General features: G+C 42.3%; 1 protein-coding gene across 1 annotated transcript in view; it reads right to left on the bottom strand.

The window, feature by feature from the left end:
- Positions 1 to 1,136: 1,136 nt before the first annotated feature.
- The window catches only part of unc13a (unc-13 homolog A (C. elegans)), a 49,159-nt gene continuing 34,357 nt past the window's right edge, over positions 1,137 to 15,938 (bottom strand). The window contains exons 36-43 of the mRNA XM_073476613.1: positions 11,828 to 11,857; positions 10,551 to 10,607; positions 10,324 to 10,404; positions 9,402 to 9,549; positions 8,591 to 8,647; positions 3,663 to 3,755; positions 2,022 to 2,181; positions 1,137 to 1,425 (exon numbers count right to left, since the gene is read on the bottom strand). Coding sequence (XP_073332714.1) covers positions 1,137 to 1,425; positions 2,022 to 2,181; positions 3,663 to 3,755; positions 8,591 to 8,647; positions 9,402 to 9,549; positions 10,324 to 10,404; positions 10,551 to 10,607; positions 11,828 to 11,857 — 915 coding nt within the window. The remainder of the gene's footprint in view (positions 1,426 to 2,021; positions 2,182 to 3,662; positions 3,756 to 8,590; positions 8,648 to 9,401; positions 9,550 to 10,323; positions 10,405 to 10,550; positions 10,608 to 11,827; positions 11,858 to 15,938) is intronic.

Here is a 15,938-nt window from a genome sequence, read left to right as displayed (position 1 = left end):
CAAAAAAAACTATAAGAGGCATCCTCCACTAAATAAAAGACACTTAGAAAATCTTATCTGAATATGAACATCGTCCTCTGTGTGATGGCTTCCTGTGATTACATTTGCAGGTAACAGGCAACACGGGCGGCTACATGAGGTCAACATTAGAACGTCTTACAAACACACTCACTGACGCAGATTATACATTCACACACGCATACGCTCTGACGGATCCATCAGATTAACCTCTCTACACAGTCACTATATAAGACACACACAGAGTACTAGGGTCAACAAGACAGAAGGCATTGAGGGTGTCAGGCAGTGTGCTCTGTTACAGGGTAGACGGACATAAAGACGGACAAGGACAATCTTTCAAGTACCGCACGTCCATTGAATAATCCTGTATATAACTCTGAATATGTCCTTCATATATTATATAATATGATATATATTTAAATATAAATATAATTTGGAAGAAAGCAATAAATAAATATTAAAAATTACCAAAACTAAATAGTGCTTTGTTCCCCACCTGTTATATCTGGAATGTTTGAGGCCTCGCAGCCATTTTGTTGTCGTTGTAAATGGGTCAGTTGGACAGTTTGGTCCTGTTGTGCTTAGGGCTGGTCTTGGCGTTATATCAGCGATTATTTGTTGGCACTTGCAGTCCCTTCTCCGAGCGGCTGGAGGCGAGAGAAGGGACGAGAGGAGCCGGAAAGTGGAAGGGGTAAAAGTAAAAAAGGCAGAGGAAAGTGAGAAAGAACGCCAAAGTATTAAAGGCTACAAGATATTTCTCACCTTAACCAGTCGAACGAGGTGTGAGTGTGTATGGCATGCTTCACCTCTACGGAGAGAGGAGAGCCGATATATGATTAAACTCTATGTTTTCTTCATCAAAAGGATGGCTGATAACATCTGCAAACATAAAGACACTGGTGCTTTTTGATGAAAATTAGTGGTGATGTTAAGCACTGTGTCCTCTCCACTGAAATGAATGTATTTACAGCACTGGATGTATGGTGATTGTTGTCTTATCTGTGCTTTTACAACATTGGATCATCAGGGCAGTGGCTAGCAGTGGCTCGGGAAGAGCCCCGGGGCAGTAGATGGCGATGTCTGATCGAGCCTCAGACGGTTTTAAATTCAGTCTCTTAGCTCCGGCCCTCCTCAGCAGAGCGCTGGTCGGACTTGAGCTTGACGAACTCCTTGGCCACGTCGTCGTTGTTGCGTTGGGAGAGGATACGCAGCACGGTGAGGCCTGTCTCGTCCATGTGGATGCGTTTACCCAGCGGCAGCCAGCAGGCGACGCTGCCTTTGGAGGCCACGTCCTTAAGCTGCAGGACGGCCATGCCTACGGTGCGGTCCTCTCGCGCAAAGCAGTAGTCCTTCACACACACTTGCAGCTCGTAGCACTCAGGGCCCACCTCGTTACTCAGAGTGCTGCAGTGGAGAGAAGAGTTAACAATCTGTTAGCACTCTGTAATTTTCCACAACCTTAAAGGAGACATATTATGGTAATTTTCAGGTTCATGATTTTATTTTAGGTCACTACTAGAATTCGTTTACATGCTTTAATGCTCAAAAACACATCTGTTTTCTCATACTATCCAGATCTGCAGCAGTGTTCCTCCTCTGTCTGAAACGCTCTTTTTTAGTTCCTGTCTCTTTAAGGCCCCTCCTCCTGGATACTCGGTCTGCTCTGATTGGTCAGCCCACACATGCCTGACCCAACACCACTAAAAACATCAGAGCAGCTGTGCTAAATCAAGTCTTACAAGCCGAACTAGCCGCTAGGCAATTTTGCAAATGTGTGACACGGTGATGTAGTGTGATGTCACAAAGTCACGGAATTATGAGGCGTTTCAGGAGCAGGGTTTTCTGTGGGAGAGAGGAGCTTCTGTTGATGTGGACTTTGGGCTTTTTAACTTTAAAGATTTTTTATATGCACAAGAACCGATATAACACACTGAAGGAAAGGGAACAAAGGAAAAAGCATAATAGGTCTCTGAAGAATCATTGTCAGCAGTATCACTCACAAAGTGAAGGTTTCATTGTATTTAGGAGCCCAGCTGTTGTTCTTCGACTTGGTGGCGTACTTCCTCTTCTTGTCGCTGAGGTGAGGACCGATGATGTAGACCTCCACAAACGGCCTGAATATTCCCTGTGTCTGCCACCTCAGGTCGTTGGCAGCCACCACTGAGGCAGTCGGAGAGGGAGAGATGGAGAAAATGGAGGGAAAGAGAATGCGGAGGAGTGGGTGAGAGAGAGAAAGAGAGAGAGAGAGAGAGATCGATGTGGAGAAAATGTGTGAAGAGTGAGAAAAAGTGTGAGTGAGGAGAAAATCCAGAACAAGAAAATACTGGCTCTCCCTCAGGCCTCATAATCAGATACTTGTTAAGACAGCGAAGGAGGAGAATTGGGATTTCATTTCATTACAAAGTCATATTTTTCTTTGGCAGCTGGAAAGCAGTCAGGCACCAGCCTTTATGACTTTATCACATATGACTTTCCAAATGCCTTTGACACAGGAAAATGTGTATTTTATTACTAATCTGCACTCATTTACCTATTTGTTTTTTTATTATTTTTTGCTTCTTGATTATCATTTATACCTTTTATATACTGTTGTACTACAACCAATTGAAACCCCTTGTCTACACACACGTTAACTCAATGTAATTCATTATGTGACTTCCAAAACCAGTTGGCTGCTCCAGTGCTAACCAGTGTGACCTATTAAAGGGTGGTGAATACTGATGCAACATGTACAGAAAACTGTCCTTTTCTTGATCCGTTGATCATCAGTGACCGAAAGAAGTCATATTAAATCTACTTTGATTAAATGTTGTAAAAGAATAAAATGCAAGATTTTCCAAGGGGGTTCAGCACTTTTTATAGGCACTATGTCTGGCAAAGTAGAGTCACAGGATTTGTTATTCGTAGCTGTTACTAAAGGTCCAGTGTGTAGGATTTAGTGGCATCTAGATTCATGGATGTATTTAAAGCTGGAGTATTGGTGACTCTAGCTGTTATTAAAGGCTCTTGGCTCAATACAGCACTGTCTTTGTTTTGATAAAATACGGTTTAAACTGACTCATGCATGCTGGTTTGATGCTGGAATACTACTGACAACACTTCTTGTCTCTGTGGTTTTGGTTGTGTATATTTTTGGACGGTGTTGAGGAACTTTTTTTGTTTTTCTCAGTTGTGTTTTTTGGGGCGACGGCCACATTTGAAAAAGCTAATTTGTAATAATTTGCTTATTATGTAATCAGCTTGTCGTACTGATCGTACTGACACAACACATACTAGCCACAACCTTACCACATGATCTTCATTAGTGGATCATGTTTGATCATCAAGATGGATCTGTTGGCATGCAAGCTCAGTAGCTGTGGGACTTATTAAGAACGCACACATACACATACACGAACTTATTACCAGGGTTGGGAGGCTTACTTAGAAATTGTATTCCGATAAAGTTACTAATTACCTGCGAAAAAATATATATAATAAAAGTATTACAATATTAAAGTAATGTAAGCAGATGAAGGCCATATGATATGGTTGAAAGCTTGTACCAGCATCCAGAATAAATTCTCACCCTCACTGATCCGTGGTTAAACTTTCAGAGGTGAAAACAAAGAGGGAGCAAAAAAACAAATCTTTTCCTTTACCTTTCACTGTGACCTTGTGCTCTCCAGTGTTGGGATGAGTGAAAATCTCCACATGGATGGACACCTCTCCCACGGCATCGTCCACCCCAGAGCCTGACGGGACAGACAGAGAGCGGAGGGCTCGTTAGTACCTCTGAATGTGTTCACATGAGACTCCTATCACAGACCAAACACCGACACAGACTACTACGCCTTCTATTCCAAATTCTCCTCCTTGTTTTGAAAGGTTACAGACTAACTCCATTTCAATTTGATTATTTGAACATTGAAATGGATTTGACTGTCACCTTTTGGATATCACAAGCCAAACATTTATTTGTATTGAACTAATCATTGTGTGACAGGAGGACTTAAAATAAGGCAAAGTGATCTGCTTGTGCATATGTTGTGGTCTGGAAGTGGGCAATCAGACTAAGCTGCTATGAGTGGGCATATGTGTTTAATATAGTAGAATAACATTTACTTTACATTTACTGATGAGCTGATGAAAACATTTCTCAACAACTCTACAACTACAGTCCAGAGGATGTGTTATACTGGCCTGAAATAAACGCTATTAAATCCTTCAGTAAGGCATTCTGCATTATCATTAGACACTGACTGAATTCAGCGGTCTGAGAGTTAATAATTTGGATCCAGTGAGGACGGTAATCTGTGCCCACTCATAGCTTGCAAGGTGTCTGTTGGGATGCAGGGTGGTTAGTAAGAGGCAGAGAAGAAGACAGGAGAGAAGCTGGAGAAGGTCAACTGGACAGTGTGGTTTCCCCCTGACATAGATCAGGTCAGGACATGCTCAGATGGATCGAGACAGGTGGACACACCCATTCCTTGGTAAACACTTTTACCCAAGCATGGCAAGAGGAGGGACGAGAGAGGGGAACAAGAGAGGAGCAGTTCAGCCTCTCAGATCTGTTGGTGACGGATGGCACGTCTGATAACAGACTCTCTAAATAAAGCGCTTTATATTAAGGCTGGTTGATGTTGGTTAAAAGTTAATAAGACCTTTATATGTCCTTTTATATGCTCCTTAACATTATTAAGACTGTATGAGTGGTAATAGCAGCATAATAAACACATTTATTGTTAGATTATAAAAAACAATTGCAGGTGTCTTACAAAATAAACAGATTTACGATACAATTATTATAATTATTATTATTATTATCATCACATAGTCTTATTAATGTTACTAAGCATCCTATAAGGACTATTGAGGGTCTTATTACATATTAACTGATGCTTATTACAAGGACCGTACACTGTTTCTCCACAGTGTAGTTTTAGTTTTGTCCTTGTACTACTTTTTGTGTGTTTTTCTTCATCCAAGATAACTCAACTCTGGACCTGAGCCCAAGCTCACGTCCTGGGGTCCTTTGCTGCTTGACTCCTTAAGACTGTTTTCGGGTGAAGAAGCCCTCATGGCTCCACTCAGGTTCCATCTCTTTTGTCTGGGAGGGAGACGGTGGACAAATCTTTCCTCAGTGCCTCTATGTGGTTTTGTGCAGCGTGTGAACAAGTGGTTGCGATCCACATACATCTCCAGAAGGATACGGTGACAGATGGACATTAATTTTCAATGTTTTAATTAGTGTCCTCGCTCTGTCAACGGTATCTTTGTGGCGACGACCAGCAGCCCGTTTGTGTGTGTGTGTGTGTTTTCGACCAGCCGCCCACTAAACAAGGTGTCTGTGGGAGTTAGACGGCAGAGTGTTCCTGGCATGCAGCGCTCTGCATCTCTCTAGGGAGCATTATGGGATTGTTGGTCTCGCTGCCAGCAGGACCAAAGAGAGCAGCAGTCATCCATCTGGCCTCGACTACTCTGTGGAGGACGTCCATAAAAGATGAGAAAGAAACTTTGCTGGCTGGGATGTAGGAAGATTTTGCCAAGAAAAACGCAGGCTTTTCTCCTTCAATAAACACGACAATCAGAGCTGCAAATTTAGCACCATATTGAAAATCTTCACCAGAATAACCATTAATTATCAAACTTGTACTGTGATTGCAGCAAAGCGTCACCCACGCTTGCTTATTCAAAGATGACCCCTGATTATTCCAGTTACAAATAAAGCAGCTCGTAGCCTGCAGTGTGTAAGAATTGCAGTCATCACTGATCAGCAGCAGTCGAGCTTCGTTCAGCCATCCTGCTTTAATCATCTACTCTAATATGATGAAAAACTATCCAGTGAAAACTGCTTGGCAGGAAGTTAATTTGCATCCTTGTTACAGTCATAGACTTCCAGCTGCTGACAGGAAGGACTCACTTTGTTATTTTCTACATTTACCTCCACTATTCATTTAAATTTAATTAGCAAACGAATACTTAATTGTGTAATATGAAAACTTTTTTGTTTTTAATTTGAATATGACTGGGTGGATAGTGATTTCGAAAACCATGCATCTGAATTTGTGTGGTCTGATTTATCCTGTTTTAAACTTCCAATTATGCAACAAGAAAAAAAAAACTTGCTTATTTAGTGCTCTAGTTGCTTATTTACTAGATTATTTTAGGCATCCCAAATTCAGAAAGTCAGAGAGGAAATCCAAGTAGCTAAACTTGTCCAGTTTCAAAATTGCTAATTGTAAAATTTGTGTTGTGTTATGACTCAGGTTCAGTGCCATATAAAATAATTTATTTCCTGGGTATGTTTGCTCATAACTTGCTCTATGCTGTCTGGTAGTGGCACATCACATTGCTGCTTTTAATAAACGCAACGGTCCTATTTATGAGTCACACTAATTTTAAACTGCCTGCTGGCAGAAAGAACATGTGAGAGTCATTTCATGCTTTAAGGCTCTGTTTTTGCTGTCGATTTTCTCCGACTGTCTGTTGTTTTTTTTGTCTTTTTTTATGGCTTTATTGATGGGACAGCTCGGGGAGATGACAGAAAATGGAGATAGGGGGAATGACATGCAGCAAAGGGCCGCAGGTCGGACTCGAACCTTTGGCCACTGCAGCCAGGACAAAGCATCTGCTTTGCTAGTGGGCCCCCCGTAATCACAGTTCTTAAACCAATACACAGATTTAATTGGCTGATTAGCGTCACTTGAGTGAATAACAACACATGCCTTTGGTCTGTGAGTTTCCTGGGCCGTTCAGGCTGTAAAGGCTAGAAAAGCTGCGCCGGTTAAAACACAAACGTGTTTCGTAAAAATGTTATAATTCTAGATATTTTATCAGTTACAGGTCCCCCCTCAAATCGCCAACTGGAAAACAACCAAGATGGCTATAAGAGGAAGGTCGGGCATCAAAAAAATGCAGTGGTGAAAAACCGAGTGTAGAACCAGGACATTTTCACATCTAACTCTGTGAATTAAGGGTTCATTTAAATCAAACCAGCGTCGGTGATTGTTGGAACAGTGGAAGGACTCACCTAGACAGTTTTAGTGAGTTTTATTTTGTTTCTGTTTGAATGAAGCGTACTTAACAATGAGTTTGTGATATGACATTTGTTTCTGGTTAAACAAAAAGGTGTATCTCTATAGGATCCTTTCCATAATGTTGTCAGTCATTTAGAATAACAATCTGAGCCTGTCAGTGGCACAAAAGCACTTTGACTTAGTTTGTGTTTTTGAAACTGCAAAGATTTAAATGACCTCATGGAAATTTCAAAGAAGGCTATTCAGACCAAACAAATTCAAACAGATGCTTTTCAGAGTACACCCTTTTAGTGCCATCCATTCAGTAGTTTTTACATTTCAATATGATGTATTCAGTGGTGGTTAAATATCTTAATTAGATATTCGCACGGTCGTTTGTTGCTTCCATACTTCTGTCCATAGGAAAACAACACAGCTTTGTATTTTATTAGTCGTCTCTCACTGGAGCCTTAACCACGGTTGTCCATCTGAGAGAACTGTCGGCGTCTTGCGTCAAATGAAGTCAACACACAAACACTGAATTAGCCGAACGCAAACAGACTCCTGCATCATCCCGCCTGAGCGTTTGTGAGCAAGCGTCAAATCCTGCGAATCTAATCTAAAGTGACAGAAATCAGACCACCTGACCTGAGGGACTGTTTCTGATTGGCCCAATCTGGTGAAGGGGGGGGGGAGAGGGTGAACTGAGCATCCTTTCTCATCACTGCTGTAGGGCGGGCCGCGCTGCACGTGGGAACGAGCCGCGTGTATGTGTATGTGTGCGTTTGTATGTGTCCGTCTCTGTCTGTGTTTGTGTGCGATGATGGAGCAGGCAAGGACAGGGAGCCCTCCCAGACAAACTAGAGCCAGCAGCCATCATCATCTTCAGACAGAATAATCCTAGTCCTCTTCGTCGGCGTCTTTCATTTCAAACACAGCGGGAGGGGTGGTAACGCTGGGGAGGAGGAGGAGGAGGCTTTCCTCTCTGTTTTCTTCACTGGAGACAGACAATACTCTGATACACTGATGCTTCTGCTTCAGCAACCTTTAGGACAGTCTCACTCAGTCACATCGGCTCTGCTCAGCCTCTCACCCACGTGTACACACACACACACACACGCTCAATCGGCCCTCAGGCCTCTCTCGGTGACATCATGCTGGATCAGGGTTCCTCCACACTTTAATGCATTTCTATTCTTTTTGTCTGATGTCAGCACATCATGCTTCAGTGTCTGCTCATACATACCGTCCATGGCGTATGTATTCAGTGCAGCTCCGTACATACAGACATCAGTGTATAACATTACATGCATGAATGCATAAAGTCTATGTTGTTATTGTTGTGGTGGGCATGTACAGTATGTGTGTGTGCAAAAAATGCAGAGATCGAGAGAGGAAGAGAGGAAGTATGTTGAATCTGTGCATTGCATTTGTCTGTTGGGATGAGTTTGAGCAGGCAGGGGAGTTTCAGGATGCACATGGGGGGGGGAGTGGAGTGTGAAGGGAGTTGGGCTTGGTCTCTTTCTGGTAGTCCTGGATGTCTCAGGCCCCTGAGCCTGAGTGCCACATACCCTTCTCTGGGTAAACATCCTCACTAGTGGTGAACCTCACCCCCTTCCCGCCGAACACTGGCCCACAGACGGGGCAGAGGGAGGGAGTAGACAGAGAGAGGAGAAACATATAGAAATATGAGGTCGAATTTAAGAATTAGTGAGAGAAAAACAGACCAACATTTATAAGAACTGTCGCTGAAGACGTGAGACCCTGATAGATAAATGTATCTCTAATCTTAACTTTGAATTCTTTTGATCTGCAAAGCTGCTGTAAAAATGCTCCAAAAACCGCATGACATTTTGCTAATTAAATTTTAAACTACCATCCACTCGAATGGTATTTCTAGCAGCGGTGCTCAGGGACAATGTGTCAGCATCAGCGCTTCCACAAATATGACGGCTGCTGTGTAGCCATCTGACGGTAGGATGGAGGCTGAGCAGCAGAATCACAGAAAAGAGGGGGTTGGTATTTATTTTTTCATTACAAATAGCTGTCAGATCATGTAAAGAATAGTCTCTGTGTTTCCGGAGGCTGGCTACCAGGAGACTCAGCATTTCAGAGCAGAGAGAAAAATGATGCGCAGCCTCGACTTCATGCTCTACAAAGCATGAAAAGATATTTTCAGTATATAGAGCTCAGCGTTTGGGAAAACCCTAACGTCAACAGAGGAGTGGGAGACACCGCGTAGAGAGCAACGAGGATACAGCAACCTCAATCAGAGAATTATGAAACATTAGAAATTAACTGATACTGGAAACGGAATAAAAAAAAAGTAGAAAGGAGAAAAAGGAAGAAGAGTGCCACACATTATAAAGAGCATTAGGTTACCTTGTGAGTTCTGTGACTGGACAAAGGTCTTAATGAGTTTGTCTGTAGCCTGCGTGTAGAGCGACAGGGCGTAGTGGAGAGACTGGAGGTCAGGACTCTTCTCCAGGAACGTCTTCTTCAGACCCACACCACCAGCATGGAAATATTGCTAACGTATACAAAGGCGCACAGACAAAAGAAGAACATAGCTGTAACTTACCTTCTATGGCAAGATTTTCGAGGAAGAGAAGACATTTTTGGGGGAAAATAGGGATCAAAACTTTTAACACAATAGTTCAGAGCTGCCAAGACTGGTTGAATAACGGATTAACTGATTGTTCTGTTAGTCTATTGACAGGAAAATGTCTGGAAACTCTTTTGAAAAGGGATTTATTGTTATTTTTCAGGCAAAATACCAAATGTTAATTGTTCTAATAAATTGAATATTTTTGAGTTTTGGACTGTTGCTGAGAGCAATCAGACAGTAATGTCTTCATCTGAGGCTCTAGGAAATTATGATGGTCATCTTTTTTTCACTGTTTTCTCATGTTTTATAACCAAATAATGAAATCAATTAATAAAAAAAAAAAAGAAGAGAAAAGAATTCAATAATGGAAAAATAATTAAAACCCTAAATTAATCCAGCTAACAAACTGACTGTAGCAGGACTTGCTATTAATTCTGGACCCACTAACAGCAGCTCAGTCAAGTGATGTTACACTGTCCAGCTCTAAACCCCCTGAATCATTTCTTATCTTGTAAAATAGGTACTCTTGTCTATTTTACATACAGTATGTCTTATTTTCCCTTTCTTAACCAATTTCAAAGGAACAGGATGTTTGAAATAAAGAATTTGTAGAGTAATGGATGTTAATCATGCATACTGTCCTCCCATCAACTCTTAGAAATAAAGTTAAAGTCTGCACGCATGTAAAGTTTCTACCTTGATGGTGTCCAGGGCGAGCTCTATCACAGCGCACTGCTTCGGTGTGAGTGCTTTGGCCTCCTCGCGAACCATGTGCTCCTGAGGACGACAACAATAGAAGCATGGACATAAACGACCAGTCTGTCCTTTCACGTGCTCTGTCTCATGTTTTCTAAGCAATTAAAGTCTTGATTTGAAGCACTGACGTCAGGCTCAGAACGTTATGGTGTAAAAACATATTGTACCTTCAGCTTGGACAGCTGTCCCAGCTCCTTGGCGGCATTAAAGATGAGCTGGGTTCCCTGGAAGAGACAGAGAGAGAGAGGTGGAGAGAAGGAGAGGTGGAGAGTATTGTTATTATCATGACAATGCAGGGCAGCAGTAAACGGCTTAGTGTCACACAGAGGACAGCGACGTTTCTGACACACACACACACACACACATTCATAAACAGTCCCGCTAAGCCTCTTTACAGATGTCAAGGTACCTTTTCCTTCAAGTGCTGTTATCACACTTATCTGTGTTTTATTCATTCCAAAACATTACACTCCGCTGCACAAATCCACACACACACACACACACACACACACACACACACACACACACACACACACACACACACACACACACACACACACACACACACACACACACTGAGACATTTCAGTATGAAGAGAAGGGAAAGTGGCTCAGCTCGTCGTGGTGAGGGCAAGAAAGAACACATACTCGTGCACTCATGGACACACACGTGCAGGCACACACACACACTGAGGTGTATGCAGGTATTTACCGCAAAGTCCAGCCTAATGCATTACTCTGGTAAGAGAATATATCCCTAAGTGCTGCCGACTGCACCTTCACGTCCTATCTCTGATTACAGACTAGATTCAGTCGGGCAAGCAGAGTCTGACAGGCTCACTGCAGAGTAATCCAGCCTTCCTCCACTGCTGCGCTGCATTAAACTGAGAGAAAATACAGTAGATAGCGGTGCCTTTTTTTATTTTATGCCAAATATTCTGATCCTGCGAGACTTTTTGTGACTAAAATGCTCTATAAGCTGCAAGTCAAAGTGCCAACCATCACTTGCTCGCAGCTTTGCTTCGTGAAGCTCAGCCGCTTTGACTTGTGCTGATCTTGCAAGCTGAACCCCGCCCTACTTTATTTTTTTGCATGTAATGTAGATAGCAATTACGAAACAAACGTGTTGCTTTCAAATCCCAAGTGGGATTAAGTGACGATTGAGCTCCTTGACTCCTTGTTTCTGCAGCTGCAAATGTCCGCATGTAGATGAGAGTGTATGACCTGTGGCGAGGCTGGCAGTGTAGGTGGCTACTCCTACAGCATTTCACAGCATATAAACAGCACTACAGAGGAATGTTGTGTAAAAACAAAAGTGAAAAATCAATATTTCCACTGCTTTGTTTGACCGGCGAGCTGAGGGAGAGAGAGAGACGGAGACACGGAGAAGAAGACATAGAGGAGAGAGACAAGACACATTGATCTGAAGGGGTTTAGTCCTTACATCACTGTGAGAAGCACTCTTCAGCCTCCCCTGGAAAGAGAGCATTTGGTTAATACTTCAAGCAGTGGCCAGTCCCTGCAGACTGACTTCACCCTCATTTGGCTACATGAGAATACGCAATCAGAAGTGCATATGTTGCTTTGCCAAATGTAAAAAGAAAATTGAGGATACTTCTCACTTCTAGAGACGTCACCTCCTTTTGCGTTGCTAATTAGCTCAGCCTCCGAAGCAACAGCAGCATATTTTGTGACTTATAACAAAACAAAGAAGACAAACCTGACCAAAATCTGGTTGACAGAGCGAGAGCAGCATACATGGAGTAAATGGATGCTGACAAAATTTGCTTTGAAATTTGCAGATGACACTGGCTTGACAAGTGTTTAAACCCATTTTGACAATCTCACATTGCTGTGCTATTTTAAGGGAAGCTACAATTATAGGGCCACACTATGTGGTCTGATACGAGGGCCTGGTCACCTGTAATAAGCAATAAGGGATAGGAAACGTCAGGAGCATTGTCCAGTAAAAATGTGCACATTGTGGAATTCAAACCTCTCCTGTCGATGACATGAAATAATCCCAGGATTTGAATGATGAAGAAGAAGTCTGACATTTTAAGAGTTGGATGAGAAAATCAGAATCGATAAAAGTGAAGCGGTAGAGCGGGGAGATGATTAGCTTAGCTTGGAATAAAGACTAGCCCGGCTTTACCACAGGTGCAAAAAATTAATCAACAAGCACCTCTAAAGCTCACAAATCAACACATTATATTGTTTTTGTTTAATCTGTACACACACACAATGGCGGGTTGGGATTTTACAGGTAGTTATGTGCTAGTACTATGCATCAGGACTCAAGGAAGGCACTGTGTCCTGGCTGCTGGTCGCCAAGAAATACCATGTAATACAGCATGTAACACCCAGGAAATCCACAATTGTCAGTTCATAATTTCTGCTTGTGTGTGGATTACATATGACATGTTAATTAGTGAGCTTTCGAGGTGCTGCTAGGTGGATTGAACTTTAGTATGAGCAAGGCTAGCAGTTTCCCCCACTTCCAGTCTTTATGCTAAGCCAAGCTAATAACCCCCCCCCCCCCCGGCTCTCGCTACATACTTAGCACAAAGATATGAGAGTGGTATCAATCTTCTTACCTAGCTCTTGACAAGAAAGAAACTGAGTGAAAAAACATAGAACGTAAAATGTAGAAACTATTCCTTAAATAAAGATAAAGTAAAATCAACACATCATAGCATTCAGTACATAAAAGCTCTTTGTGATAACTTGGCACAACAGATTTTTCTGCCCAACAATACGTGAAAATAGTTTAACTTAGCAGTTAACACTAAAATGCTATTTACACATAAATTCATCAATAAAAATAACCCAATAATATAATAATTAACCCTAACCCTAACCCTAACCCTAACCCTAAGACTCAATGGTACCTTTGTAGTACTTTAGAAATACTACAATAGTTTTAATAATTTTACTTGTACTAGATCACTTTCACAGATTAGTGTTGTGTCTTTTACTAAAGTAAAGAAACTGAATACTTCTTCCACCACAGGTTATGCTTGACATAACAATAGATAAGCGCCACAGATCATGTGGACTGAAACACAGGCGTAAAATCAGCTCATTAGAAAAAAACTTCCTGTGTGACATTACAACGTTTTGGCTGTGTACTAAAGCGTACACTACAGTTCAAAGATCAGGATGGACTATTGTTAAAGTTCTTATGTTAAACTAGATGCTTCATTATATCATGTAGGGTCAGTTCCAAACCTGTTTTTGCAGGGTACATTGAATGCACCGTTTTTTAACCAACATCGGTTCACACCAATATCGTCTTGTAAGAAAAGCCACGAGGACCAGTGACATAATACCAGCATGAAAATCATCATAGTAACAACAGAACATGAAATCAAACCAGGACAGACCAACATGACAGGTCTGCAGAGACATACAGTACAGTACAGTGTTGTACAGTATACTGAGAGAGGACTGCAGTGTTGAAATAGACCAGATGCAAGCAACAAACCCACAGTGGGGCGGTGGGAGGGAGGGGCAGGACACATTTCAAACAGGTGGGAACAGGTGGGAACAGTGGGGGGACGACTGAGGTTAAGAAGGAGGGAGAGGGGGGTGGGGCGGGACACCAGATACCAAGCCACCGAGAGATCAGAGTCACCCCACCAGAGTCTCAGTAAAAGGACACAATGCATGAGAAGAAACAAGGCAACACCAGGCGCAAGAGAGGAGCACCACTTCCTGTTTGAGGAGAGTGTTCAGGAAGAAGACACAGCGGAAGAAGGGGGGCATTGATTGGTGGAGATTGTTGAGGGGGAAGTGGGACCTATCAGAACCAGTCAGGAATGCACCATGCTTCTGTCTTCTCAAAAGAGAGACAGTGTTAGAGAAGAGGAGAAGAGAAGGAAGAGGATTGAACAGAGAACAGAGATGGGACAGTTCTGAGAGGTGAGGCTGTGAGAAGGGAGAGGGTGCGATGTGGGGTAAAAAACAGGGGTAGATCGCAGCCACATATAGCAGAGAACCAACCACCGTGGACAGACAGACAGACACACACGCAGGAGTGCTGTACTTACAATCATCTGTGGAGGGAGAGCGGTGGGAGCGGGATGTAATAGTAATCACAACAACAACAACCAGAGAGAAGGGTCAGTCAAGCTGCAAAGAGCCCCACATCAATCAAAAAAAACACAAGTTTTGGCCCCAGGGCTGGAGGGACTTGGACCGATTGATACCTGTCTAAAGCCTGGACTGACTACAGGGACAGAGGGAGCCAGGAAATTCACTGTCATTTTGCAATTTTTTAAGAATATATGAAATAATTGTTTTAGCTTTTAATAGCAACTTTAAAGGTGCAATATGTAGGAAGTTTAGTTAAAAACATTCAGAATTTATTAAAATTATCAAGACAATGTGAACAAATAACAGTATGAATTCAACAGTTGGCAAATTCTTGCATATTTGCCAAATAGGCTATGAATTAACAAACATCATCAACAGAATGTGAAGCAAAATTAGTTTTTACGTTACATCCAAGACGTCTTTATATTATGTTGCAGACATCTACTGAAGTTAGCATTCTAACCAGTCAGCCCCAGCACCCACTCTGAGCTCCCAGCACTGACCGCTAGCTGCACGGCTAACTAACTAACTAGCTTACAGTTAGCAGCACTTAGCCGTTACTCTGGTGAAATACTGCCCCCTACTTGTTTGGAGCATGTATTTTGACAATGGGCCAATTCTAACATACTGCACCTTTAAATGGAAAAAAAAGCTATAATAAGATGATAATGTGGCATTTGCACACATTCAGAGCTCGCTATCTTCTCCTAATTTTGTTCCTCGTTCTTTTTTCTTATTGGATAAACTCAATTGGACAGGGGCTAATAACTGCAGACCTATGGCTCAACCAGTAGTGTTGATACTGGTGAGCGCCGCACATGGTAACCAGAGATCACCGTCTTAACAGTGATATGAGGCTCTTTAGTTATAACCAAACACAAATAAGAACACATATATCCAAAACAAAAGAAAACAAGAGGCTGCTTTCCAAAATGTATGATTCGTTTTGGAAGTGGGCCAGATCCTCTGGGCAAAAATTAATGTTCTGCCACTCTGTTGTGAGTTACTCATAAATCAGGAATCTCTCCAAATACTTTTTGGCTGACATACTGGAGAGCAGCCATGAGCTGGTGTTAGAATGATATGGTGCACTCCTTTTTTTCTCCAGTTTTTTCCATTTTAATTGTCTGGGTGAATGAAGGCACTGGGGGCGATGTTAAATATAATCTGTGTAGGGGTTAAGAAGTGGATAGGATGCCATGTAGATGTGATGCAGAAGCAGTTTGAGCTTTTGTTTATAAAAGAGGGCCATCTTGAATCGCAACACGCACAAAATGTCTGCCTTTGTATTCCCTTTCCTCATTCTCCACCTCCTCCTCCTTTTTTCTTTTGAGGCTGCCTTGGCAGTTGGAGGTGTGTGTGTTTGTGCCTGTGTGGGTGCATGTGTGTTACATGTTTTGTACTTCATTGTTCCGCTGTCTACCTTATGGTCAACATCATATCGGGTATTTGTATCT

Source organism: Pagrus major, chromosome 11, assembly GCF_040436345.1.
Source record: "Pagrus major chromosome 11, Pma_NU_1.0".
NCBI classification, from domain to species: Eukaryota; Metazoa; Chordata; class Actinopteri; order Spariformes; family Sparidae; genus Pagrus; species Pagrus major.
Note: the sequence above shows the minus strand (reverse complement) of the source record. Positions and strands in the feature narration are given on the sequence as shown.